Raw genomic sequence first — 26748 nt, 5'->3', positions numbered from 1 at the left:
TTTTATTTTTTTTCCTTCAGATCCTATATTAGTGATGAGCAAAGCAAGACTAACGGCCGTATTCATAGTCGAGCGCCAGCCCCCCGCCGAAAAGAAGCGCTCGCCGAAGATTTCTTCGGCGAGCGCTTCGATATTGGGAGAGAAAAAAAGCTCTTTCATAGTCGGCCGCCAGCGCACCGCTGGCTGGCGAAAATGACGGCGCGTCGCCGACAAAATTTCACTTCGGGTGGAGGGTTTTAACAACAGGGAACATGTTTTCTTCCTTTTTCTACACAAAATCGGTTATACGAACTTTAACATTCTCTAAATATTTAAATATTAATAATTAAATATTTTATTGATATTGGGTAATTTAAATATTTTATTGATGTGTCTATTATTTTGTTATAATTCGTTTTAAAGTAATGAATAATATCTTCGTAATCCTTCACTTATAGTAAAAAGATTTACAATTTTTTATATACATATTTTTTTGGCTAGGTATATTTTTGGGTCATAATAAAAAGGATTTTAAGTTAATAATTTACATAATGGGGAATTCCATAGGTCTGTTCGGTTATTTGAAAGTTTTATGGATTCGTTTTTATTACGTTTATAAATTTTTATAGACCTTAACCTATTGATGCTGTGTTAAGGATTTTAAAATTATTTTAAGGGAAAATATGACCAGAGTAGAAGTAATCTATATTTTTAAATTGGCTCTATTTTTGTTTTGTGTAGATGACTGATGTTTTGTGAATTTGGTATATTTTTTCCAGTTTGTGTAAATTACAAAGAGAATTAATGTAATAAACGTAAAAACAATAGGAAAAATAAAAAATCATAAACATAACAAAACAAAACGATAAAACATTTAAATGGTCAAATAGACGGACGGAATTCATATGCCTCAAATGTAATGAGTAATGGCCTCAAAAATACGAATGTCATCGTTCTCGTTAACCGTCACAATATTATAAATATCCATAATTAATTCATTGCTTGGTGCTTCTTTCAACTAGAGAAATAAACCAGACTAAACTGGCGGGCCGCCCGGAGATGGTAAGGACATGCTCCAGTCGCCGGCCGAAAATCACCGGATGGGGTTTAAACTGCGCAAGTGTTCTTCGCCTGGAGATCGACTATGAAACGGAAAAAAAATGCATATCCAACCGCCCCACGGTGGAAAGACACAATATAAAACGTTGGACATTGACTTAAAAATAAAATTTTAAATTAAATAATTTTGGTAGAAGATTTTAATTGCTTAAAGTCCAGACCGTTATATTTTATCCAACTCAAAAAAATATTTTTAATGTCTGTTTGAAAAGTTTCAAATGAAGATATTACACTGACTTAATTATGGTATTCATTTCTTGTGAAACAACCTAGTTTTATAAAAAGTGGCAAAGACATTAATAATTTTTTTAACCATACATATATTAGTGCAAACGATTGTTTTCACTTTAAAATAAAAGATATATATTGTCACAAAAGTTTGGGAGAACAATTATTGTATATAAGAGACACATAAACATTTTTTTGCTACTAAATACTAGATTTAGTAGCAAAAAAATATGTAATAATAGAAAAAACAAAAAAATGGCCAAAGTTGGCCAATACTTTATATATGTCACAAGGTAGATTAAGCCTTTCTAATAACGAAACTAATTTAATATCTTGCCCCAGCTTGCCCCCCTCTAAAAATTTCCATTTAATACATTACTAATACATGCTATACTAAAATCAAAAACCTTTTCAATTCCAATAAATCAAATTATCTTTATCAAGAGTCAAATTATCTTATTTTTTTATAAATTTATTAATATTTAATTATTAATTGGATAAATACAAAATGACGCTTAAATCAAAAACAGATACAGGGTGCTACAAATATATGGAAAACTTATAAACTATTGGAAAAAGAAAAAGGGTTAAAGTGCAGCGTTGAGCTTTTTTGTTTGTGTTAAAAATATTCTAGTGCGTAGATTTACTGTTATATTCTTTGCTTATAATAAAGTTAGTGTACAGGGTGTCCCACTAAGAATAGCCTCTCGGCTATATCTCGGAAAGTATTAGCCGTGAGGCCTGCGGAAAAAAAATATTCATAACTAAAGAGGCTATGAGAAGTTGCTGGAAATTATTTTCAAGTTTGTAGAATGGCCGCTAGAGGGCGCAACTGCTATAGAAAAATAAGAAAATGGAGTTTTTACACAATTTTGCCTAGATAAGTGGTACTATAAATAATAGCTTCATAATCTTCAGTAAATTCTGAATATTATTTGTTAGAACCATTTTCCCCTGAGATCTGTTTTTATTTAAATATTAATAACTCCGGACTGAATGGACAGAATCCAACTAACGGGGGCTCGTTTAAAAGAGCGTTTCTTACTCTATATTATACCATATAAACAATAATAGTAAGCTTTTGAACGTAGACGCTAGGGGGCGCTGTCTTACAATTTAACAAACATTGAGCGTTTTTTCAAAAAAATTAAATGCGATGGTATATGTAATTTTAGCTGACAGTAAAGAGTAACGAAAGCTTAAAAAGTCAGTGAAAACCGCATCTTGATATCTTCTTTCAAACCGAAGATATTAGTAAAATTATATTAAATAGGAAAATATAAGCAGTGTACCATATACACATAAATATATGCGTCATATTTTTATAATACGGTATCAGTAGTCCTAGATTTCAGTGGTAAAATCTAAAGATATTTATTTTTAAAAGAATCAAAACTAAAACATTTCACGACAGTTTGGCAAAGTTCATTAGCATTTAAAAATTCTAAGATTTTTCCAAAACATACTATATTTTTAGGTCACCCTGTAGATGGTTTGTAATGAGTCAACCACTTTCTTTCATTAAAATTTAAAATTGTTCTGTTTATACATTATTACGGTATATAAAAATCATTTTTTCGTCCTTTGGATTAAAAGTGTTGAGAAGAAAACCTCATGTCCAACCGCTCCCATAAGCTCGTTCCACTGTGCGCCCGCCGCACAGTGCTTCGTCCCATGGACAAAAATCAAAAAATAAGTTAAAATTTACTAATATCTGAATATATAATTTTATACTTATAGCAATGTATAACCATCCTGTATATTATTTTTCATAAACAGCGTTTTTGTTAGCAAATATTTTCACTAAAAATAAATTTTGCGATCATTATCTCATCAGTGAAAAGAATAACATTCATAGTAGTTCTGTATATTATGAAGTTAAACGGGTATGTACTTAATTGAAAGCCACTATGGATATTGTTAAACAAGGTATGTACTTTAAATTTATTTCTAAACAAGTTCGTGATTGTTTAGTTCTTATTTATTTTTTAAGATGATTCTTAAATGGGTATAAAAATTTTACGTTTTCAAACTTCAAAAAGGCATTTAAAAAAAACATATCAAAACATATCGTATTTATTGAATATTTTTGTTCCCATATTCATACACTTTTAATTTTTGTATAGTTCACCTGCGTCTGCTTGCGACGAACTTTATTTTATAATACTTTTCAGATGGAGTAAAATTGATAAGCAATGCCGATCTGGCTAATACTTGGCTTGATCATAAAGACAAGAACTCAAAATTATTTGTATTTCAAAAAATATGTTCTTATTAGATATTGATGAACCTTCCAGTCAAATGAGACACCACTGGTGCCTGAAAAAGTCCACTATGTTGGAGCGAAACGTCGCATAAAAAAAGTGTCCATCTTTCAATTTATTATATAATCTCATACCCAAGAAAAGGAAAAAATAATATATGGATATGCTGTATTAAAGAGGTAACTATTAACATCCGAACCCCTCATAGCGACAAAATGAACAGTAACAACGCGAAAAAGTAACATATTAGAAAATGATGTACAGAAATATCTTATATGTGAGGATACTTCATCTACCTGATTTGGATACTATAAATTTGGAAGATTCTGTCAGCAGTAATTCTTCTGAATCAAAGTAGTTACGATCTATGCATTTTGTTGTCCTAAAGTAAATTTATAGTATCTTAAGTTTTTTTTTTAATTAAATATAACATTAATGTTTCTTTTTCATTAAACAAAAACATTTTTATCTTATCTTACGTATTAGGCTTATATTGTAGGAATCATGTTCTAATGTTATTTCAATTCTTTTTTATCACAGGAATTTATTTAATACTTACACCGTTTTCATACTATAAATTATTATTTGCTTAGATGGAACACAGCTCCAATATTTTTATTATTTATAAGATTTTTTTTCATAAACGTGGGACTAAGAACATCATCATTTAGTACAATGAGAGTACTCATCATTTGTGTCAAATAAACCTAGTTTGAATAAATTGCTTACAATAAAAGAGAAGTTTTGGATTTTTGTCCTCTAGAGCCATATGTTCGAAGCACTGTGCGCTGGCTGGCGAAAATGACGGCGCGTCGCCGACAAAATTTCACTTCGGGTGGAGGGTTTTAACAACAGGGAACATGTTTTCTTCCTTTTTCTACACAAAATCGGTTATACGAACTTTAACATTCTCTAAATATTTAAATATTAATAATTTAAATATTTTATTGATATTGGGTAATTTAAATATTTTATTGATGTGTCTATTATTTTGTTATAATTCGTTTTAAAGTAATGAATAATATCTTCGTAATTCTTCACTTATAGTAAAAAGATTTACAATTTTTTATATACATATTTTTTTGGCTAGGTGTATTTTTGGGTCATAATAAAAAGGATTTTAAGTTAATAATTTACATAATGGGGAATTCCATAGGTCTGTTCGGTTATTTGAAAGTTTTATGGATTCGTTTTATTACGTTTATAAATTTTTATAGACCTTAACCTATTGATGCTCTGTTAAGGATTTTAAAATTATTTTAAGGGAAAATATGACCAGAGTAGAAGTAATTTATATTTTAAATTGGCTCTATTTTTGTTTTGTGTAGATGACTGATGTTTTGTGAATTTGGTATATTTTTTCCAGTTTGTGTAAATTACAAAGAGAATTAATGTAATAAAAGTAAAAACAATAGGAAAATAAAAAATCATAAACATAACAAAACAAAACGATAAAACATTTAAATGGTCAAATAGACGGACGGAATTCATATGCCTCAAATGTAATGAGTAATGGCCTCAAAAATACGAATGTCATCGTTCTCGTTAACCGTCACAATATTATAAATATCCATAATTAATTCAGTTTGCTTGGTGCTTCTTTCAACTAGAGAAATAAACCAGACTAAACTGGCGGGCCGTCCGGAGATGGTAAGGACATGCTCCAGTCGCCGGCCGAAAATCACCGGATGGGGTTTAAACTGCGCAAGTGTTCTTCGCCTGGAGATCGACTATGAAACGGAAAAAAAATGCATATCCAACCGCCCCACGGTGGAAAGACACAATATAAAATGTTGGACATTGACTTAAAAATAAAATTTTAAATTAAATAATTTTGGTAGAAGATTTTAATTACTTAAAGTCCAGACCGTTATATTTTATCCAACTCAAAAAAATATTTTTAATTATATGTCTGTTTGAAAAGTTTCAATTGAAGATATTACACTGACTTAATTATGGTATTCATTTCTTGTGAAACAACCTAGTTTTATAAAAAGTTGCAAAGACATTAATAATTTTTTTAACCATACATATATTAGTGCAAACGATTGTTTTCACTTTAAAATAAAAGATATATATTGTCACAAAAGTTTGGGAGAACAATTATTGTATATAAGAGACACATAAACATTTTTTTTTGCTACTAAATACTAGATTTAGTAGCAAAAAAATGTATGTATGTAGAAAAAAAAAAAAATGGCCAAGTTGGCCAATACTTTATATATGTCACAAGGTAGATTAAGCCTTTCTAATAACGAAACTAATTTAATATCTTGCCCCAGCTTGCCCCCCTCTAAAAATTTCCATTTAATATATTACTAATACATGCTATACTAAAATCAAAAACCTTTTCAATTCCAATAAATCAAATTATCTTTATCAAGAGTCAAATTATCTTTATTTTCTTATAAATTTATTAATATTTAATTATTAATTGGATAAATACAAAATGACGCTTAAATCAAAAACAGATACAGGGTGCTACAAATATATGGAAAACTTATAAACTATTGGAAAAAGAAAAAGGGTTAAAGTGCAGCGTTGAGCTTTTTTGTTTGTGTTAAAAATATTCTAGTGCGTAGATTTACTGTTATATTCTTTGCTTATAATAAAGTTAGTGTACAGGGTGTCCCACTAAGAATAGCTCTCGGCTATATCTCGGAAAGTATTAGCCGTGAGGCCTGCGGAAAAAAATATTCATAACTAAAGAGGCTATGAGAAATTGCTGGAAATTATTTTCAAGTTTGTAGAATGGCCGCTAGAGGGTGAACTGCTATAGAAAAATAAGAAAATGGAGTTTTTACACAATTTTGCCTAGATAAGTGGTACTATAAAGAATAGCTTCATAATCTTCAGTAAATTCTGAATATTATTTGTTAGAACCATTTTCCCCTACCTGCCAAAATAAAGTGGTGGGGGAAGGTTAGATCTGTTTTTATTTAAATATTAATAACTCCGGACTGAATGGACAGAATCCAACTAATGGGGGCTCGTTTAAAAGAGCGTTTCTTACTCTATATTATACCATATAAACAAATAGTAAGCTTTTGAACGTAGACGCTAGGGGGCGCTATCTTACAATTTAACAAACATTGCGCGTTTTTTCAAAAAAATTAAATGCGATGGTATATGTAATTTTAGCTGACAGTAAAGAGTAATGAAAGCTTAAAAAGTCAGTGAAAACCGCATCTTGATATCTTTCAAACCGAAGATATTAGCAAAATTATATTAAATAGGAAAATATAAGCAGTGTACCATATACACATAAATATATGCGTCATATTTTTATAATACGGTATCAGTAATCCTAGATTTCAGTGGTAAAATCTAAAGATATTTCTTTTTAAAAGAATCCAAACTAAAACATTTCACGACAGTTTGGCAAAGTTTATTAGCATTTAAAAATTCTAAGATTTTTCCAAAACATACTATATTTTTAGGTCACCCTGTAGATGGTTTGTAATGAGTCAACCACTTTCTTTCATTAAAATTTAAAATTGTTCTGTTTATACATTATTACGGTATATAAAAATCATTTTTTCGTCCTTTGGATTAAAAGTGTTGAGAAGAAAACCTCATGTCCAACCGCTCCCATAAGCTCGTTCCACTGTGCGCCCGCCGGCGAGAGAGCGGTTACTCTATATGACGGATGTGCGCACGCGTTACTCGGAGAGCGCTCGACTCTGAAATAAGAACGAAGAATTTCGGGAAAGCTCCCGCCAGCGGGCGGCTGGCGATTGACTATGAATACGGCCGTAAGACTTCTTTGGTCTTGCAGTAGAATAAGTAGTTCTGGTCTTGGTCTAACTGCTAGAGCAGGTATATTTTAACGTCTATAGGATGGATTAAAAAAATGTGAGTGGATAGGGATGATTTTTTTTTTAAATGGAACACCCTGTATATTATTGCATTTTTGGCTTTCTTTTTTTTACACAATCAATCACAAGTTATAAGTTAATATATTTCGATAATTTCACAGAGATATTAATAAATAAATAAAAAATACTTATTTTTTAACCTCATTACTTAAAAAATATTACAAATACAAAATGTCCTGAAATCAAAACTATGTTAGGTACTTACTTTAGATGGTCTATACTTAACTTTGCTATAAATATCGTAATCTTAAACCATACAGGGTGTTCAAAATTCTACTCTAAACTTTCTAAAATATAAAATAATTTTTCTTTGGTTTTTTAAATAGAACACATTGTATATGACTTTTTTATTAGATGAATAGTTAAAAAATTAATATTTTTTGTAATTTTTGCAACGGTGAACTACGCGAGAAAAATCATTTGGTGGCTTTGATAAAAATTTACTGTGGAATTTTATTTTCAAAATGAAATATATGAAATATAAAACAAAACCGCGAATATCTTCGAAACCATTAAAAATTCTGAAATATTTTAAAAAAAGGAAAAATCATTTTTTAATTCTCCATCTATTGAAAAAAATATATACTGAGCGTTCCATTTAAGAAAAACGAAGAAAAATTATTTTATATTTTAGAAAGTTTGGCGTAGAATTTTGAACATCCTGTATGGTTTAAGATTACGATATTTATAGCAAAGTAAGTATAGACCATCTAAAGTAAATAAATAATATAGTTTTGATTTTAGGACAGTTCTTGTATTTTTAATATTTTTTTTAGAAAGGCTCTGAAAAATATATATTTTTTATTTATTTATTAATATCTCAGAAACGATCAAAATATATTTACTCATATCTTAGGATTATATAAAGTGATCTGAAAGGAAGCCAAAAATGCAATAATATTCAGGGTGTTCCATTTAAAAAAATCGTCCCATCATCTTTTTTGAGCTACCCTATAGAAGTTAAAATATTTTCCTGAAATACATCCTTTTAGATACTTTAGGTTTGCACTTAAACAAAAATCCGACAAAAAAAGTTTTCTATTCTAGGAGCTACAGATGCCCGACGCACTATTGCCCGACCCTGTATTATTTGTTTTATTAAACTAAACAAACTTTTGGATCCGCCACTGAAATGTCTGCATTTCTGGTTAGAGATACTTGTTTCCCCACCTCTTTATAGCAGATTAAAACCATTTTTATATCTGCGGTACGCCCATTTATAATACAGTAGTACTTTGCTATCTATTAGTCTAACAACTGTTAATGTTAAATAAAATAATTAATCATATAAAATGGGCAAATTGTTTATAAAGTTAGTTTTATTCTTTATATTGCAAAATACAGTTTCTTGTTATGTGGAGTTTGTTGATTTAACTTGGGAGTTTAACAATGAAACTATTTATTGGCCTGGACAGCGACCATTTGAATATACACATGAAGTAGGTTCTACTGAAAGAGGATATTGGTAAGTGATACTATAATTAATATTAATACAACTAAGGAGTGAAAAGTAATTTTTAATTATCCAGATCATCAAAAAAAAACACCAGTTCACGACGATACACCATGCTAACATTAACATGCTAATTGTATTGTGGTGAACACCAATTAAGGTTCGAATACCTGTAATATCATGCAAGATCTCATCCAAGGAAAATAGAAATAAGCCAACTAACTGGATAAAATTAAATGATAATAATTAAATGATATACAGGGTGTTTCAAAACAAATGCGAAAAACTTCAGGGGGTGATTCCTTGTTCAAAATAAAGGGTAGTTTGCTTCATAAACGTTGCTTCGTAAACGTTTGCTTCGTAAACGTTAAACTTTAAAAACGTCAAAAGTCAACCATTAGGGAGATATCGCGGTACAAAGATGGCGGAAAAATAATGTTATTATTTTTTATCTTGAAAACTAAAAGAGATAGACTAATGAAATTTTATGGAAGCATTACTGTTATGAAAACACACTTTCTGGTAATTTTTTCACTTTTTTAAAATGAGTGGAAGGGGTTGAAATAAACTACCCCTATCATTCTTGTTAACGAAATTTAAAGAAAAATCTTATCAAACACATGCAAAAAAATTAATTTGGATAGTTTAGTTTGTTTAGAAACTTTTTATCTCTTGTATTTTTTTTATAAAACTCACCGATTTGAAATTAAAAAATAAAATGTAAAGCATTACATGTCAGGACTAAAAATATTTTTAGATTAAGAATCTAGTGATAATAATGATAATAATAATAATCTAGATAATAACGTATTGCAGTAGGGTAATGTCAAATAAAACAATATTAGAAACATCCTAAAAAGTGACAGCGGCCGACTAGATTTTTTCCTAAAAAAAATACAGCTGCCCACTAGATTCTTTATCTAAAAATATTTTTTGTCCTGACATGTAATGCTTTACATTTTATTTTTTAATTTCAAATCGGTGAGTTTTATCAAAAAGCACAAGAGATAAAAAAGTTTCTAAATAAACTAAACTATCAAAATTATTTTTTTTTGCATGTGTTTGATAAGATTTTTCTTTAAATTTCATTAACAAGAATGATAGGGGTAGTTTATTTCAACCCCTTCCACTCATTTTAAAAAAGTGAAAACATTACCAGAAAGTGTTTTCATAACAGTAATGCTTCCGTAAAATTTCATTAGTCTCTTTTCGTTTTCAAGATAAAAAATAAAAACATTATTTTTCCGCCATCTTTGTACCGCGATATCTCCCTAATGGTTGACTTTTGATCCAACGTTTATAAAGCAAACTACCCTTTATTTTGAACAAGGAATCACCCCCTGAAGTTTTTCGCATTTATTTTGAAACACCCTGTATATGAAAAAATTATGAGGCTCTTCGCCCCGGGCGCCCCTAACTCACGCTACGCCACTGTTCTTAAGCCCCATACCCACACTTCGCTCCTTCGTCCCTTCGCCGCGTTACTTCACTTCGTCACTTCACTGCGTTCCTTCGTCCATTCGATGCTTGGAAATTAGTCGATTATGCAACAAAACACACCACAAAATATTTTTAACATAGCAGCTACATGTTGATTACGAAAAATCTAGTAACCCCTAAATTTTTTAAAAAATCTGAAAGGCGCATAATTTTTATTTTATAAAATTGCAGTTCTTTATCGTGTCAAAAATAAAAATTGAATTTTAATAATATATTTCAGTATCATGTACAAGGTATATCAGTATGAATGTACAAGGCGAGTCAACAATAGAGTAAAGTTTATTATGTCATTTATATCGAAACTATGAAATATGACATACTAATTAAACGTTGATATCAATCTCCATTTCTTCAGATATTTTTGTAAAGGCATCATGCACACTATTTCTATTTTTTTATTTTTGTCGCTACGATTACATAAACATGGACAGGTATTTCTTCACAAATATGAAGACAATGTTGTCTTTTCCTTCCATTTTTAAGACTATTGTGTGTGAGATCTATTTTTATAACGACTGGCGATTGCTAGATGTACAGGGTGTCCCATTTTTGTGTGTTTTATGCGGTTTCTGGTTTATGAGTAGATATATAAAGATGCCGTTTTCACATCATTGTTCTACTTATTATGAAACTAAATATGCTACACACAGATTTATCCTAGCCTTCTTAGTTCAAATTTATTTCTTATTTCTTTCTTTTATACTTTTTATTTTTTATATAGTAGAAATTTTTCGATAACCTTTGTATCTCGATTATCTTATAACTTATCGAAAAGGTGAAAAAGGTTAGTGATGGGCGGTGGGTAAATACCCAATTTGTAGATAAATAAAATCTGGGTTTTCATTTTATAAAAGGAGTTTCCGATGACCGCATAGTAAATACCCGGTATAATACCGGGAATAGGAATAAACCAATACATATATATTAGGAATATTGTAGATATATTCCTGATATTACTGGTATATTTCTGGTACTATACCGGGTATTTAATATGCGGTCGTTGGAAATACTTTTTACAAAATCAGACTATTCATCTAAATTTACAGGTATATACCGGATACCCTGATTTTGTTTTGTTCTACCTATTGAGTACTTACCCACCGCCCGTGTCTCGTTCTCAAACTAGTTCTTCGTTGGGAGCTATCTATTTCGAAAAATAACTCAAAACTTATGTCCTTTTTTTAAACAGGACACTATATATTATTTTTTTATTTTATTTGCTTTGTTATGAGATGAGCTTTCTAAAAATATAATATACTCTATAGTTATTTATTTTGGTACTGCTAAACTGCTAAACGGCTCTTATTTTATTTAACTTAATTTTACCAAATAATTTTGCTTTGCATCGTGATATTTTGATAAACTACACGGAAACTGAACTTGTGCTGCTTTTAAATAACATCATGCTCTCAATCAGAGTTATTATAACTATACATAAAAATTAGCGTGGAATAGCCAATAATGGCAATAACCAACATTTTACGTCGAATAAATTAGTTGATTGTTTTGATTACCTTTAATAAAGTTAAATAATGCATTTTTACCCCGTTTATGAACATAAGAATTTTAGAAAGCCCGTAACAAGGAAAATATGATACTATACAAAATATCGCATTTAAAAAAACGTATAAGTTTTAGTCATATTTAAAAAAGACAGCTTCCAATGAAGAACTAGTTACGTCACTGCATTCTACGTGAAAAACTGTACGGGTCACCGTTTTCAAACCTTTTCGATAAATTATAAGATAACCGAGATACAAAGGGGATCGAAAAATGCAATAATTTCAGATTCGCCCTGTATTTTAGGAGGTAAGAGAGATAAAACATATCTGTATGTAGCATCTTTAGTTTCATAAAAAAGTAACATCGTAATGTGAAAACCGCATCTTGGTATCTCGACTCATAAACGAGAAACCCTGCAGAACATACGAAAATGGGACACCCTGTAAAGACGTACTGCCAAATCAAGAAATCAACTACGAATGAAATCCAAGATCGATTTATAATTTTTTTTATATTTTTTTGTGTTCCTGATAATTCCTTTGCTACTACGTCCAAAAACCGACAGTACGGCGAAGGAGCGTTTTGACGAAGTAAACGGACGAAAGAGCGAAGGCACGAAGGAACACACAGTCGCATAAAATCGACAATTTCCCATAGTAAATATAGGATTTTTGGACGAAGGGAGGAAACGAAGGAACGAAGCGAAGTGTGAGTATGGGGGTTTACTAACAACTATTAAAATAAAAGATTTGAAGGATATGTTTGAAAAAGTGGAGTTTGAATTGTTAAAAAAGTAATAAATAAAAAGATATTTTTTATGTGAAAAGAAATCGTTTTTTACGTGTAACAAATAGTTTTTTACCTGTAACAAATAGTTTTATACGGGTAAAAAATAGTTTTCTGCGTGTAACAGTTAGTTCTGCGTTACAGTTTTTTACTTGTAACAAATAGTTTTACTTTACTACAAAATTTGTATTAAAATATCAATATTTTTGATAAACACGTGGACTACACACAAATACACGTCCGTGTCACTACGTATCTCTTTCCTTTGGTCCTTACCACTTTTTTGATCGTTACCACCGTTACCACCAGCTCGTGTGTCACGGCCTTGAATTTTTATTCCCAGCGCGTGTAGAGAAGTTTCACTTCAACATTTTTTAAAAAAAAAAAATTATAATTAAATTAGGTATTCGGTTAAAGAGTTCTGTGCTGCCGAACATGGAGGAACTCATTTCGATGCCCCATATCATTTCAACAAAAATGGATGGAAAGTATCCGAGGTTCCTGAATATAGACTGTTTTCTCACGGTAAGAAAATGCTTCACTCGTTACCTACGCGGATATAGTGGCCTGATATAACGATATGGGATGTCACAAAAGTAGATCCTCCCTATTGTATAGTCAAATTATTAAATTACCTATAAAAATAACGTAAAAATTTATGAGAATACTAATATTTATTGTTTGTTGTTGTAACAGAGATGAAAAACTAATAAACAAAATTAATAAAATTTGTTTATACACTGCTCAGATGCAAAAAAATGCAACGGAGAAATTTTTGGTCAAAATTTTTTTAAAGTGTTATATTTTTGTTATTTTTAGGACTATTTTTATTAATTTTTTAGCGAGCTGTGTATTATTATATCAACTTTAATTTGTAAACTCAGCTTTTTATTAACTTTAGTATTTGGCATATTATACAGAGTTAATCGAGGGGTTGTTTTTTTTACCCTAAATTTAAAATACCATGTGCAATAATTTTGTTTGTAAATTTTCCTAAAATATAATTTTATGGTCAGAACCATGAGTCCTGAGCATTTTGTTTTTTGATTTATATCAATAAATGCTTTGGATAATTTTTAAGAGCGGAATGAACTCGATAACGATCAATTTGCATTTTTTAAATTTAATATTACTTTTTGAAGTATTTTTTTAACATGGCGAGATAGTTTTGGTGACTATTGTCGTAACGTCATATTACACTGCATTGGATACTCTATACTAAATTAAAAAAAAAACGTTAAAGACTATATAATGATACAGTCCGAGTTTTAATAAACATTAATAACGATTTTAAATAAAATATTTGTAATACTCAAGTTCTTGAACTAACAGAAAAAAATGTAAAAAATACCCTAATACTTTGTATTGCCGCCCTTGGCTGCTATAACTACCTGTATACGTCCGTTCATATTGTTATTGAGGCTGCATCATAGGGCTGCATACTATGGCTGCATATCATATTGCGTTATGTTTCCCATCCTTCTTTAAGGACCAAGCGAAGTTCATCTTTAACCCTCCTGCCAAGCATTTGCCAAACGTCGAACATGATGGACAGTTCATAATAGTATAAAATAATGACAAAAGCCGCCTCGTCACATTCAAAAGTAACTTCAAAAAAGAAATGATAATTGAAAAAATTGCAAACTGTTGGTAGCAAGCTCATTTCGCTCTTAAAAATTAACCAAAGCATGTATTGACATGATCCAAAAACCAAAATGCTCAGGAGACAATATGGTTCTGACTGTTATATTTTAGGAAAATTTACACACAAAATTATTTCACAGGGTGTTTTAAAGTTATGGTAAAAAAATAACCCCTCGATTAACCCTGTATAATATGCCAAATATAAAAGTTTATAAAAAAACTGAGTTTACGAATAAAAGGTGATATAATTATATACAGCTTGTTAAAAAAGTGAGTTGAGTGTATATAATACAGCAAACTGTTAAGATTATATGAAATAATTATGTTATCTTGAAACAAAATGATTTTTAATAACAACTTGTTTTTCGAAATTATTTTCTAGGAGCTGCAATTGAACTAAACAAAACGGAACTGGCCGTGGAAGATTTAGAAAATTGGGAAAGAGAACATATTAAATTTAAAAAGGGAACGATACTGATAATAAATACAAGAATGGGTCAATACTGGAACACAAATAGGACAAAGTACCTTGGTTTGGATTCTGAAAATAACATGAACTTTCCAGGTAATCGTGGTTATATGTTATATGCCACACAAATAGTTCTAATCATCGGGAAAATCGATTTTACTGACCAGCATAATTTACTGACCAGCTTATATACGTTACTACCAGGGTTGGCATGATTTAAATCATGATTTAAATCGTGATTTAAATCAAGTGATTTTTTTAATTTTAATCATGCGATTTAAATAAAAAAAAATTATTGAAACTTCAAAAGATAACTGTAAAAGTTGCAAAAATGTGTCTTAGACAACTATAAAACATATTTCTATAACGGGTATAACAGATAATAAATCGAAAAATAATTGTAAATGTTATAAAACTATAGAAAAATATCTATTCGTCAATTTAATTCTTTGACCGATTTTTGAAGTAATTTCGTGTGAATCCATTAGACCGCTAAACACAGGGATTTATTTTAAAATTTATGTATAAGTGACAAAAATTCGCTGTTCGAATACATATCATTCGCATATTCGCAAAGTCTATTGCAGAACTAGGTTCTTCTAATATAGAGACTATATCTTCATTCCCGAGAATCTATAATCGTTGTCAGAAAATATGTTGTTTTATATTTTTTTTTCGAAACGGCTATATGTTTACAAATTCCTACCGACATTTTGATCTGCAGTAAGTATTTTACACTTCGACATTATATTTATAATACATACTAATTTCTTCTCTACTTAGGAATATTTCGGAACAATAGTGTATTGTTTTATTAGGAGTAAAAATTACACTTTTTTGATGATACGCTGTACCTTTGAGGCACAAAAAATACATTTTTACTCGGAATAGAACATACTATTTTTTATAAACATTACAAATAATTTTTTAATCAATTTCAAACATTACAAATAATATAAACAGTAATCGAGCAACAATTTCTACACTCGTTGAATTTTACACTTAATATCAATTTAATAATATATTTTTGTACTTTTATGCCTAGGCGTTAAAATGACCAAAATTAATACTTTTCAGACGTTTGAAAAAAAATCCTTTTCATCTAAAGCGAACGACTTGTTTTGCGGAATATATTGGTTAGGTTACGACCGATGTGGAAAAATCACAACGCCCCATAGAATTGTTAATGTTATCGGTATCGGGGTTTAGATTTAGCCATTTACGATAGGACTTTAATTGGAAATATGTCGTACTCATTTGTAAATCCGATTTAAATATTATTTTGAATTAAAATCAAAAAAATCTAATTTAAATAAAAAAAATCTGATTTTTTTAATTTTTTAAAAAAAATCATGATTTTTTCCAACCCTGGTTACTACTATCTAAATACTTACAACTCCCACCTTAATTTTGCTACTACCACCCAAAAATAGACTACTACCACCTTAATTTTGCTACTACCATCCACAAATAAACTACTACCTCTTTAATTTTGCTACTACCACCAAGAAATAAACTACTACCACTTTAATTTTGCTACTACCACCCAAGCAGCATTTGGACGTCTGGACAACGTTGTGTCACGCGACCAAACGTCGGGGCGCAACGTCGTCACAACCTCTTGCCAACCCTAGTCTGTACTAGTTTGGAGAATAATTTTTGGGTCGAAACGACGTTGAATACCGACGTTGGCTAGAAGCCTAATTTAGTACAAACTGCAACGTTGTTTAAAATCCTAATTCACAGAAATACAAAACTAATATGGCGTCTAAGTCGCGTTTTATCCTAAATTGGGATAATTATAGTAAAAATATTATTTTTATGATTTAGTTAGAGACATATGTCAGATGGCAGTGAAGGAAAACAAAACAAAGTTTTTAAGTGTGGAGGAGTTTGAAGATCATAATTATTGAAACACTTTAACCGACTCTGTAACTCGTTACCCAAGGCAAAAAAGTTAAACGCAAACAACTTTATTGATAATTGTATTGTTTCTACTTTGAAAATACTAATGGGCCTTAAAATTAAAGAAGTTTTAAAAATGTTCTTCATTTTTTTTTTTAGTAAAATGAGAATAATTTATTCGCAGTCGAAAAAATTGTTTCCGCGTGTTTTTTAGGGTCAAATATTTCAAGTTTTCAAAAAGCAGGAATTGCTATTTATTTTCCTTATTTAACAACATGGCGGCTTTCACTTTGTTCTTTTGGAGATTAAGATGGAATAGTTCGAGTAGTCGCATACTGGACTAATAAAGTCGCAGTTCGGCCTTAACAGGTAGTATACTAGTCGCAAGATTGCCTAATTTAGTCATCCTAGAGTCTAGCTTGTGCCGCCCTCTATAATCTAAATCAGTAGTTCCCAAACTTATTTTTCTCGTGGACCACTTTCAAAATTTTACTGGTTTCGGTGGACCCCCTGCTGCTACATTTCTACCACATTCTTAAAGTCGCCAAAAAATAAAAATTGTGTCACTTCTGAGTTCTGTCCCTATATTCCGATATGTAAAATAAAAACGAAAAATGGTACATTTTATATCACTTTATTTATTAAAAGAATAGAATTACAAGAAAAAATATTAAGGTAATATAGGTTCAGGTCATAATTTTAATTAATGGGAAGGATGTATCTGATGGAGTGTCAGCAAACGATCAATGTTTGGCTTTATTTTTGTGAGCAATAACCGCAAATCCCCCCGCTCTGTGATGTTTAATTTGCTCCTTTTTTTGTTAAGAGGTTTGTAACGCACTAAAACTCCTTTCGACAAGGTATGACGAGGGAAAAGCTATTAAAAATTTCCTTGCGATTTCCCACAGTCCAGGATATTTTTCGGGTATTTCTGCTTGCAGCCAAAATGTTGGGTAGCCTTTTCTAAATTTCACCTTCAGCTCCTCATTAGTGCTTAGCTCGAGCAGCTCCTCTTGTAATACAACATTGGCCACTTCCGTTTCATCAAATGGATTTATGATCCATGGTGGTATATCCATCGTCAGTATATCTTCAAACCTGGTTTTGAAGTCATCATGCAGAGCACTTAAATGTTGACTGTAGGTATGGATATCCTCATCAATACATTCTACCTGCGACAAGTTTGGAAATTGAGAGAATTCGCGCCGACTAATGTTTTGCTTCATAAATTTCAATTTCCCAAGAAAAGCCGAAATTATCCCCTTTGTTTTTATTAAATTCAGGCTGTCCCCTTGTAACTGCAAGTTAATATCATTAAATTTTTTAAACAAATCTGTCAAATACGCAATGTCTGCTTTGAATTTGATCAAGTTTTCTTTTAAATCTGGATCTCTACTTTCTAAGAACTCTAATATGGAATCGAAAACAGAGTAAAATCTCGTTAAGCATGCACCTTTCGACAACCAGCGTACTTCAGTATGTAAGAGCAGTCGTTGGAAGTCTTCATCATTTTCGTCGCACAATTGAGCAAATAAACGCGTATTCAATGCATTGCTTCTGATTTTGTTGACAGCTTTTATTACAAAATGAAGAGATTGGTTCAACCTGTCACTTAAATGTTTTGCCACAAGATGTTGTCGGTGGATTACGCAATGAATAGCTGTAAGTCCTGGTATAATTCTTTTGAGATGACTTATAAACCCACGATATCGCCCGACCATTGCAGGAGCTCCGTCTGTTGCCACTGAAATAATGTTTGTAAATGGGATCGATTTTTCCGTAAAAAAATTACTCAGGACATTAAATATTGATTCGCCTTTAGTGTCAGTCTCCAAAGTTCTGGCAAATAGCAATTCTTCGTGAATTTCTTCCTCAACAATAAATCGGACATATGCCAATAGTAATGCTTCATTACTGGGTAACGTTGACTCGTCCAGTTGTATAGAAAAATGAGTTTTTTGCAGATGATTGCACAAAAAGCTTTCGATATCAGAGCTCATTTCATCAATGCGTCTTTGTACAGTATTGTTACTTAATGGAATTCTTTTTAGTACGTCAAATGGAGATTTGTGCAAAACAGTTTTTAAAACCTCTTCAACAGCGGGTAAAATTAATTGTTCTCCGATAGTGTGCGGTTTTCCAGATTTTGCTATAAGTAATGAGATATTGTAAGATGCCCGCAAGCCATCATCGTTACTTTGAGATGTTGAAGCGAACATACTGTGCATGGTGGGTCTCTTTCCATATTTTTCTTTCAATGTTTGAAAATATTTTAAATCTTTACCTATTTTATCAGTATGACACCTTTTTAGATGATCTTCGAGCTTTGATGGTTTCATAGAGTCATTGCTCAAAACTTTGTTGCATAATAGGCACATGGGCAATTGTTTGTCTGCCTCTGATGGAACAAAACCATATTTCAAATAATCGATACTATATTGTCGACATTTTTTCTTTGCTGTAGCCATGTTTCGTGTCAGTTACCTTACCTGTAAAAAAAAATGTTTTAGTAACCAAGTTTTTTCTGAATATAGGTATCACACCGCAGCCTTTGTCAGCACGCGGAAATAGAATTACGGCTTGTAAAGGGACCAACTAATAAACCGCTGAGACAAATACAGACGTTTTCACAAAACGGTATCAATTTTAAAGTACATAATTTACCACTAATTTTTAATAGTATAAATAAAAATTGGTGTACTCAGTATCGAATACTGATCATATTTGTGTAGGAAAAAATAAAAGTCGAAATCCCAAAATTGTCCATAAAAACGATAACTAACATTTTATTAAATCAATGAGTTCACGCGCTCCGTGTATTTGCGTATTTTTTGTCTGCGGCTTCATTGTTAAAACGTGACAAACTGGCATCGAAGTCCAAGCCCCGCCCTTTTCCCGTCGCCCGCGCACCGCTCGCTCTTTCCGAAATGGAATAGTTTTGATAAAATAGTTACTTCAAAACCAATTTAAAATGATTATGAAATTACTGTTTTATAAAATTAGTAGTTATTTGCAAGAAAAATTACAAAATTAATTGCTCTGCAATATTGCTTATTCGGCCTTTTTAGAGAGGCAGTGTTTCTCTCGTGAAAAACAATTGAATAAAACGTGCTGTGTTTGTCTTCAAATCGAAAGAGGACAATTAAAATATCTGTAAGTTACTAAGTTACCTATCTATACAGGCCGTTGTGATCAACCGACTAGTACACGTAAACAAAATACTTAAGTACTATAACAAAAAAAGGTAGGTTACTTACTTTTCTCCGGCACTAGCAAACACAGATATAAATTTTCTCACAACTTTTTTTCCAAATTCCGCCTTTTTTCGAAATTCCGGAAACAAATGAATGCGTTTGCCTTTGGCATCAAGTATTTATAGTGGTGATCAAGTTCATGTCTGAACAAGCATTAAGCATTGTCGGGCGGATAGCGCTTTGCAAGTCTGTACACGAAATTGTACGTAATATCGAATACGCAAGTTTGGACAAGTAACAGTCGCTTGCCTTATTAAAATATTATCTGCTTAGATAGGTACTTAAACAATGTAGGTAGGCCCTTATAAAAACTATGCTTACATTTTTGCTCTTTACTATCAAAAGCAGATAAATTTTCGTGGACCCCCATTAACATCTTATGGACCCCCATTTTTTGTTCACGCCTACGTAGACCCCCAGCAAGTCTCCCGTGGACCCCTGGGGGTCCACCTGGACCACTTTGGGAATCACTGATCTAAATAAACGAGGGAGTGGATAAACTATCGGTAATATATGTCGATGTATATTTAAATTTAGTTTTATATGTACCTTTCTAATGTCCCATTTTAATTAAGTTTTTTTTTATAAAAACAAAAACAGCACTGAACTGTCTGACTGAACAGAACAATGAAGTGAAAATTTAAGATTTAAGGTTATGGTTCAATACAGTTGCAAAAAGGTAGTGACTCGACGTCCTACCAACGTAAGAATAAGGAAATCTAAACAACGTTGGAATTAGTAAAACAGACTTAAGCAAAAAAGGTTACAAGACAACGTTTATTCGATGTCGCAGAAGCTTCTACTTTGCTGTAGTACTAGTCCAACGTCGGCACAACGTTATAAAAACGTTTAAATTTATTTTAATACCCAAGGTAGGGAGCTAACTATTTTTTGTAACTAATCCAACGTTGTGTTTAGTAAACATGTGGTCGCAAGTCGTGAAAATGCTACTTGGGCACCTAAAAATAAACTACTACCACCTTAATTTTGCTACTACCACCCAAAAATAAACTACTACCACCTTAATTTTGCTACTACCACCCAAAAATAGACTACTACCACTTTAATTTTGCTACTACCACCCAAAGATAAGCTACTCTACCACTGTCATTTCATTTAAATCTACGAAAATGTATTATTTCATACTTGAGTGGTTAAATTACCAGAAACATTGATTTATTTACTTACTTAAAATAAAACTAGTAATAAAATTATGTATAACATTTATTATTTTAATAATCTTCGACACAACATAACAGTCAAAAACAAAATGTAAAAATGATTACTATATAAATGTGATAATATTTTTGTAAAGCTTAAGTACTGACAATTAGTAGTTTATATTTGGGTGGTAGTAGCAAAATTAAGGTGGTAGTAATTTATTTTTAGGTGGTAGTAGCAAAGTTAAGGTGGTAGTAGTTTATTTTTGGGTGGTAGTAGCAAAATTAAGGTGGTGGTAGTAAACTGGTATTATCCCATATTAAGGTGGTGTAGTAGCAAAAATTAAGGTGGTTAAGGTAGTATTTTTTTGGGTGGTAGTAGCAAAGTTAAGGTGGTAGTAGTTTATTTTTGGGTGATAGTGGCAAAATTAAGGTGGTAGTAGTTTATGTTTTGGTGGTAGTAGCAAAATTAAAGTGGTAGTATTTTATTTTTGGGTGGTAGTAGCAAAGTTAAGGTGGTAGTAGTTTATTTTTGAGTGGTAGTAGCAAAGTTAAGGTGGTAGTAGTTTATTTTTGGGGGGTAGTAGCAAAATTAAGGTGGTAGTAGTTTATTTTTGGGTGGTAGTAGCAAAGTTAAGGTGGTAGTAATTTATTTTTGGGTGGTAGTAGCAAAGTTAAGGTGGTAGTAGTTTATTTTTGGGTGGTAGTAGCAAAATTAAGGTGGTAGTAGTTTATTTTTGGGTGGTAGTAGCAAAATTAAGGTGGTAGTAATTTATTTTTGGGTTGGTAGTAGCAAGTTAAGGTGGTAGTAGTTTATTTTTGGTTGGTAGTAGCAAAATTAAGGTGGTAGTAGTTTATTTTGGGTGGTAGTAGCAAAATTAAGGTGGTAGTAATTTATTTTGGGTGGTAGTAGCAAAGTTAAGGTGGTAGTAGTCTATTTTTGAGTGGTAGTAGCAAAGTTAAGGTGGTAGTAGTTTATTTTTGGGGGGTAGTAGCAAAATTAAGGTGGTAGTAATTTATTTTTGGGTGGTAGTAGCAAAGTTAAGGTGGTAGTAGTTTATTTTTGGGTGGTAGTAGCAAAATTAAGGTGGTAGTAGTTTATTTTTGGGTGGTAGTAGCAAAATTAAGGTGGTAGTAATTTATTTTTGGGTGGTAGTAGCAAAGTTAAGGTGGTAGTAGTTTATTTTTGGGTGGTAGTAGCAAAATTAAGGTGGTAGTAGTTTATTTTTGGGTGGTAGTAGCAAAATTAAGGTGGTAGTAATTTATTTTTGGGTGGTAGTAGCAAAGTTAAGGTGGTAGTAGTTTATTTTGGGTGGTAGTAGCAAAATTAAAAGGTGGTAGTAGTTTATTTTTGGGTGGTAGTAGCAAAATTAAGGTGGTAGTAGTTTATTTTTGGGTGGTAGTAGCAAAATTAAGGTGGTAGTAATTTATTTTTGGGTGGTAGTAGCAAAGTTAAGGTGGTAGTAGTTTATTGGTAGTAGCAAAATTAAGGTGGTAGTAGTTTATTTTGGGTGGTAGTAGCAAAATTAAGGTGGTAGTAGTTTATTTTTGGGTGGTAGTAGCAAAATTAAGGTGGTAGTAGTTTATTTTTGGGTGGTAGTAGCAAAGTTAAGGTGGTAGTAGTCTATTTTTGGGTGGTAACAAAGTTAAGGTGGTAGTAGTCTATTTTTGGGTGGTAGTAGCAAAATTAAGGTGGTAGTAATTTATTTTTGGGTGGTAGTAGCAAAGTTAAGGTGGTAGTAGTCTATTTTTGGGTGGTAGTAGCAAAGTTAAGGTGGTAGTAGTCTATTTTTGGGTGGTAGTAGCAAAATTAAGGTGGTGGTAATTTATTTTTGAGTGGTAGTAGCAAAATTAAGGTGGTAGTAATTTATTTTTGGGTGGTAGTAGCAAAGTTAAGGTGGTAGTAGTCTATTTTTGGGTGGTAGTAACAAAGTTAAGGTGGTAGTAGTCTAGTTTTGGGTGGTAGTAGCAAAATTAAAGTGGTAGTAATTTATTTTTGGGTGGTAGTAGCAAAGTTAAGGTGGTAGTAGTTTATTTTTGGGTGGTAGTAGCAAAATTAAGGTGGTGGTAATTTATTTTTGAGTGGTAGTAGCAAAGTTAAGGTGGTAGTAGTCTAGTTTTGGGTGGTAGTAGCAAAATTAAGGTGGTAGTAATCTATTTTTGGGTGGTAGTAGCAAAATTAAGGTGGTAGTAGTTTATTTTTGGGTGGTAGTAGCAAAATTAAGGTGGTAGTAATTTATTTTTGGGTGGTAGTAGCAAAAATTAAGGTGGTAGTAATTTATTTTTGGGTGGTAGTAGCAAAATTAAGGTGGTAGTAGTTTATTTTGGGTGGTAGTAGCAAAGTTAAAAGGTGGTAGTAGTTTATTTTTGGGTGGTAGTAGCAAAATTAAGGTGGTAGTAGTTTATTTTGGGTGGTAGTAGCAAAATTAAAGTGGTAGTAGTCTATTTTTGGGTGGTAGTAGCAAAATTAAGGTGGTAGTAATTTATTTTTGGGTGGTAGTAGCAAAATTAAAGTGGTAGTAGTCTATTTTTGGGTGGTAGTAGCAAAATTAAGGTGGTGATAGCAAAATTAAGGTGGTGAATTGTAGTTTATTTTTGGGTGATAGTGGCAAAATTAAGGTGGTAGTAGTTTATTTTTTGGTGGTAGTAGCAAAATTAAGGTGGTAGTAGTTTATTTTTGAGTGGTAGTAGCAAAATTAAGGTGGTAGTAATTTATTTTTGGGTGGTAGTAGCAAAATTAAGGTGGTAGTAGTTTATTTTTGGGTGGTAGTAGCAAAGTTAAGGTGGTAGTAGTCTATTTTTGGGTGGTAGTAGCAAAATTAAGGTGGTAGTAATTTATTTTTGGGTGGTAGTAGCAAAGTTAAGGTGGTAGTAGTTTATTTTTGGGTGGTAGTAGCAAAGTTAAGGTGGTAGTAGTCTATTTTTGAGTGGTAGTAACAAAGTTAAGGTGGTAGTAGTCTATTTTTGGGTGGTAGTAGCAAAATTAAGGTGGTAGTAATTTATTTTTGGGTGGTAGTAGCAAAACTAAGGTGGTAGTAATTTATTTTTGTGTGGTAGTAGCAAAGTTAAGGTGGTAGTAGTTTATTTTTGGGTGGTAGTAGCAAAATTAAGGTGGTAGTAATTTATTTTGGGTGGTAGTAGCAAAATTAAGGTGGTAGTAGTTTATTTTTGGGTGGTAGTAGCGAAATTAAAAGGTGGTAGTAGTTTATTTTTGGGTGGTAGTAGCAAAATTAAGGTGGTAGTAATTTATTTTTTGGGTGGTAGTAGCAAAATTAAGGTGGTAGTAGTTTATTTTTGGGTGGTAGTAGCAGCAAAATTAAGGTGGTAGTAGTTATTTTTGGGTAGTAGCAAAATTAAGGTGGTAGTAATTTATTTTGGGTGGTAGTAGCAAAATTAAGGTGGTAGTAGTTTATTTTTGGGTGGTAGTAGCAAAATTAAGGTGGTAGTAATTTATTTTTGGGTGGTAGTAGCAAAATTAAGGTGGTAGTAGTTTATTTTTGGGTGGTAGTAGCAAAATTAAGGTGGTAGTAGTTTATTTTTGGGTGGTAGTAGCAAAATTAAGGTGGTAGTAATTTATTTTTGGGTGGTAGTAGCAAAGTTAAGGTGGTAGTAGTTTATTTTTGGGTGGTAGTAGTAAAACTAAGGTGGTATTACTTTCAACTAATCTCAAAAAGGAAATTTTAAATTTGGTCAGTTAAATAGGCACCCCCCTAATCATCTGCTGATGATGAAACGCACGTCCAGTGCAGAAGTAAAATGTTTTGGTGTATTGTGGTGAATTAGTGTTTTCTTTTGCAACAATAATATATTAGGAGTATCTGTTTTATAGGACTGTCACCTGAAGCAGCCACATGGATTGCTAATTCTGGCAAATTCTACGGCGTGGGAATTGACACTATAAGCATTGATCCTGGAAGAAGCACGAAATTTGAGGCTCACAGAATTTTGGCGGCACACCAGATTTACATTTTAGAAAATGTGGCGCTTACAGGCGATTCTGTTGCCCGTAAGATTTATTTTAATCTATATACAGGGTGGCGCACCTCATTCGCTTTGGTTGATTATACGAAAACGGAAAGATGTAGAAACAAAATATTTTATGGGTATATGTGGGAAGGCAATGTGCATAATTTAAAATTACTTTGAAATGTACAGGGTGTGTCAGAACTATATACCTAAGTTATATTTTTTCTTCTGGAACACCAGGTATTTTGTTTCATTTTTGGATTCCTGGACATAAAATAAGGCATTTGGATTCCTGGGCATAAAATAGGGCATTTATTATAAGGGTTTAATATGTTTAAAAGCTTTGGTTTTTGAGATATTTAAAGATATTAAATATGCATGCTATTATAAAAAGTTTCTCAATACCCTGTACATTACTTTTCAGAGTTAATTCTTATGCTGACTTTTAAGCCAGAGAAATAAACTTAACTAAAATATTTGATTGCTTCCAAAAATGTATCCAGGGGTATCAAAAATTGCTGATCTATTTTAAATATTTATTTTACATAAAAACTTCGTTATTTCAAATGCAACACCGTGTATATTTTAAGATAAGTCGAAGTTAAATCCTCTTTCAAATTATATTGGGGTTTCCTATACCTATCTGTTTCAGATTTTGAATAAAAAGCAATTTTTCAATAAAATGGCAATCAAGATGGCTGGTGTTGCCATGGCAATTTGCTAGTGACAGTTAGTAGTATTTTCAAATTCGACATTATTTTATAGATTTTATTTAAATTTATAACAGTTTACTTTTATTTAATTTACGTACCGTAGTTCAATAAGTATGTAAGTATTAATTATTTTATCAAGAAAATCGAAGTAGTTCTTTGATTTATATTAGGATGACTTTTAGATATATTGGATTTTCTATAAAAGAACCAATTAAGGCAAATTCATTTTCTTCACTTCCAATGACAGGTTTCTGCATAAAATTTTTTCATATACCACACTATCAGCTCTGCGAAATAGGAAAAGTAGTTTTTCAAAATGAACGCTTGTGACTTATTTCAAAATATACATAGTGTTGTATTTGAAATAACGAAGTTTTATGTAAAATAAATGTTTAAAATAGACCAGTAATTTTTGATACCCCTGTATACATATATACATGCGCTATAAATCCCCATATTTTTAATAGAATAGAGATCTTAAATGGGAAAAATTTGATATGGTGCTTTTTTAGAACTGTGGACCACCCTGTAAGTAATATTTGTATCTATATGTAAATTATGTATTCCTTTTTAGCTTATGGATTTCAAGTAATAGTGGCTCCTATGAAATTGGGGGGTGGTAGTGGAGCTCCTGTTAGAATTTTTGTGGTTATGGATGCAAAACTACGAAATTTGGAGAACTAAAATAAAATACCAGCGTTATTTTAAACTATCATATTTTTTATTTTAACTTTTATTAATTTTAAAAATTATACATTTATTTTTATTTTTGGAACATTTTATTGTTAAACCTTCAGTAATTTTTGAAAATTACGCAAGGAATCTACTAAATTAGATCTTAAATTAATTGCTTAAATGTTTTTAAATAATTTTTGTAGTATTATTGATACTTAACCCTCTGAACTGGTAGTTTTTTTAACCCTTAAT

At 31.4% G+C, this 26748-nt stretch overlaps 1 protein-coding gene across 1 annotated transcript; it reads left to right on the top strand.

The window, feature by feature from the left end:
• Positions 1-8666: 8666 nt before the first annotated feature.
• On the top strand, positions 8667-26728 carry LOC115883440 (kynurenine formamidase-like). Its single transcript, XM_030901804.1, has 5 exons — positions 8667-8933; positions 13114-13235; positions 14737-14919; positions 24972-25148; positions 26396-26728. The coding sequence occupies exons 1-5, from the start codon at positions 8761-8763 to the stop codon at positions 26503-26505; spliced, it is 765 nt and encodes a 254-aa protein (XP_030757664.1). The 5' UTR covers positions 8667-8760; the 3' UTR covers positions 26506-26728.
• The last annotated feature ends 20 nt before the right edge of the window (positions 26729-26748 follow it).

The sequence above is a fragment of the Sitophilus oryzae genome, unplaced genomic scaffold (assembly GCF_002938485.1).
Source record: "Sitophilus oryzae breed Bouriz unplaced genomic scaffold, Soryzae_2.0 scaffold_1902_pilon_pilon, whole genome shotgun sequence".
In the NCBI taxonomy this organism is placed as follows: Eukaryota; Metazoa; Arthropoda; class Insecta; order Coleoptera; family Curculionidae; genus Sitophilus; species Sitophilus oryzae.
The sequence above is the reverse complement of the archived record's forward strand: the minus strand, read 5'-3'. Positions and strand labels throughout refer to the sequence as shown.

Bases quoted from the DNA above. Each gene is read 5' to 3' on its own strand.
- LOC115883440 (XM_030901804.1), top strand. From the start codon at position 8,761: ATGGGCAAATTGTTTATAAAGTTAGTTTTATTCTTTATATTGCAAAAT. The intron at 8,934-13,113 runs GTAAGTGATACT...TAATTAAATTAG, and splicing joins TCTACTGAAAGAGGATATTG to GTATTCGGTTAAAGAGTTCT. The intron at 14,920-24,971 runs GTAATCGTGGTT...TCTGTTTTATAG, and splicing joins AAATAACATGAACTTTCCAG to GACTGTCACCTGAAGCAGCC.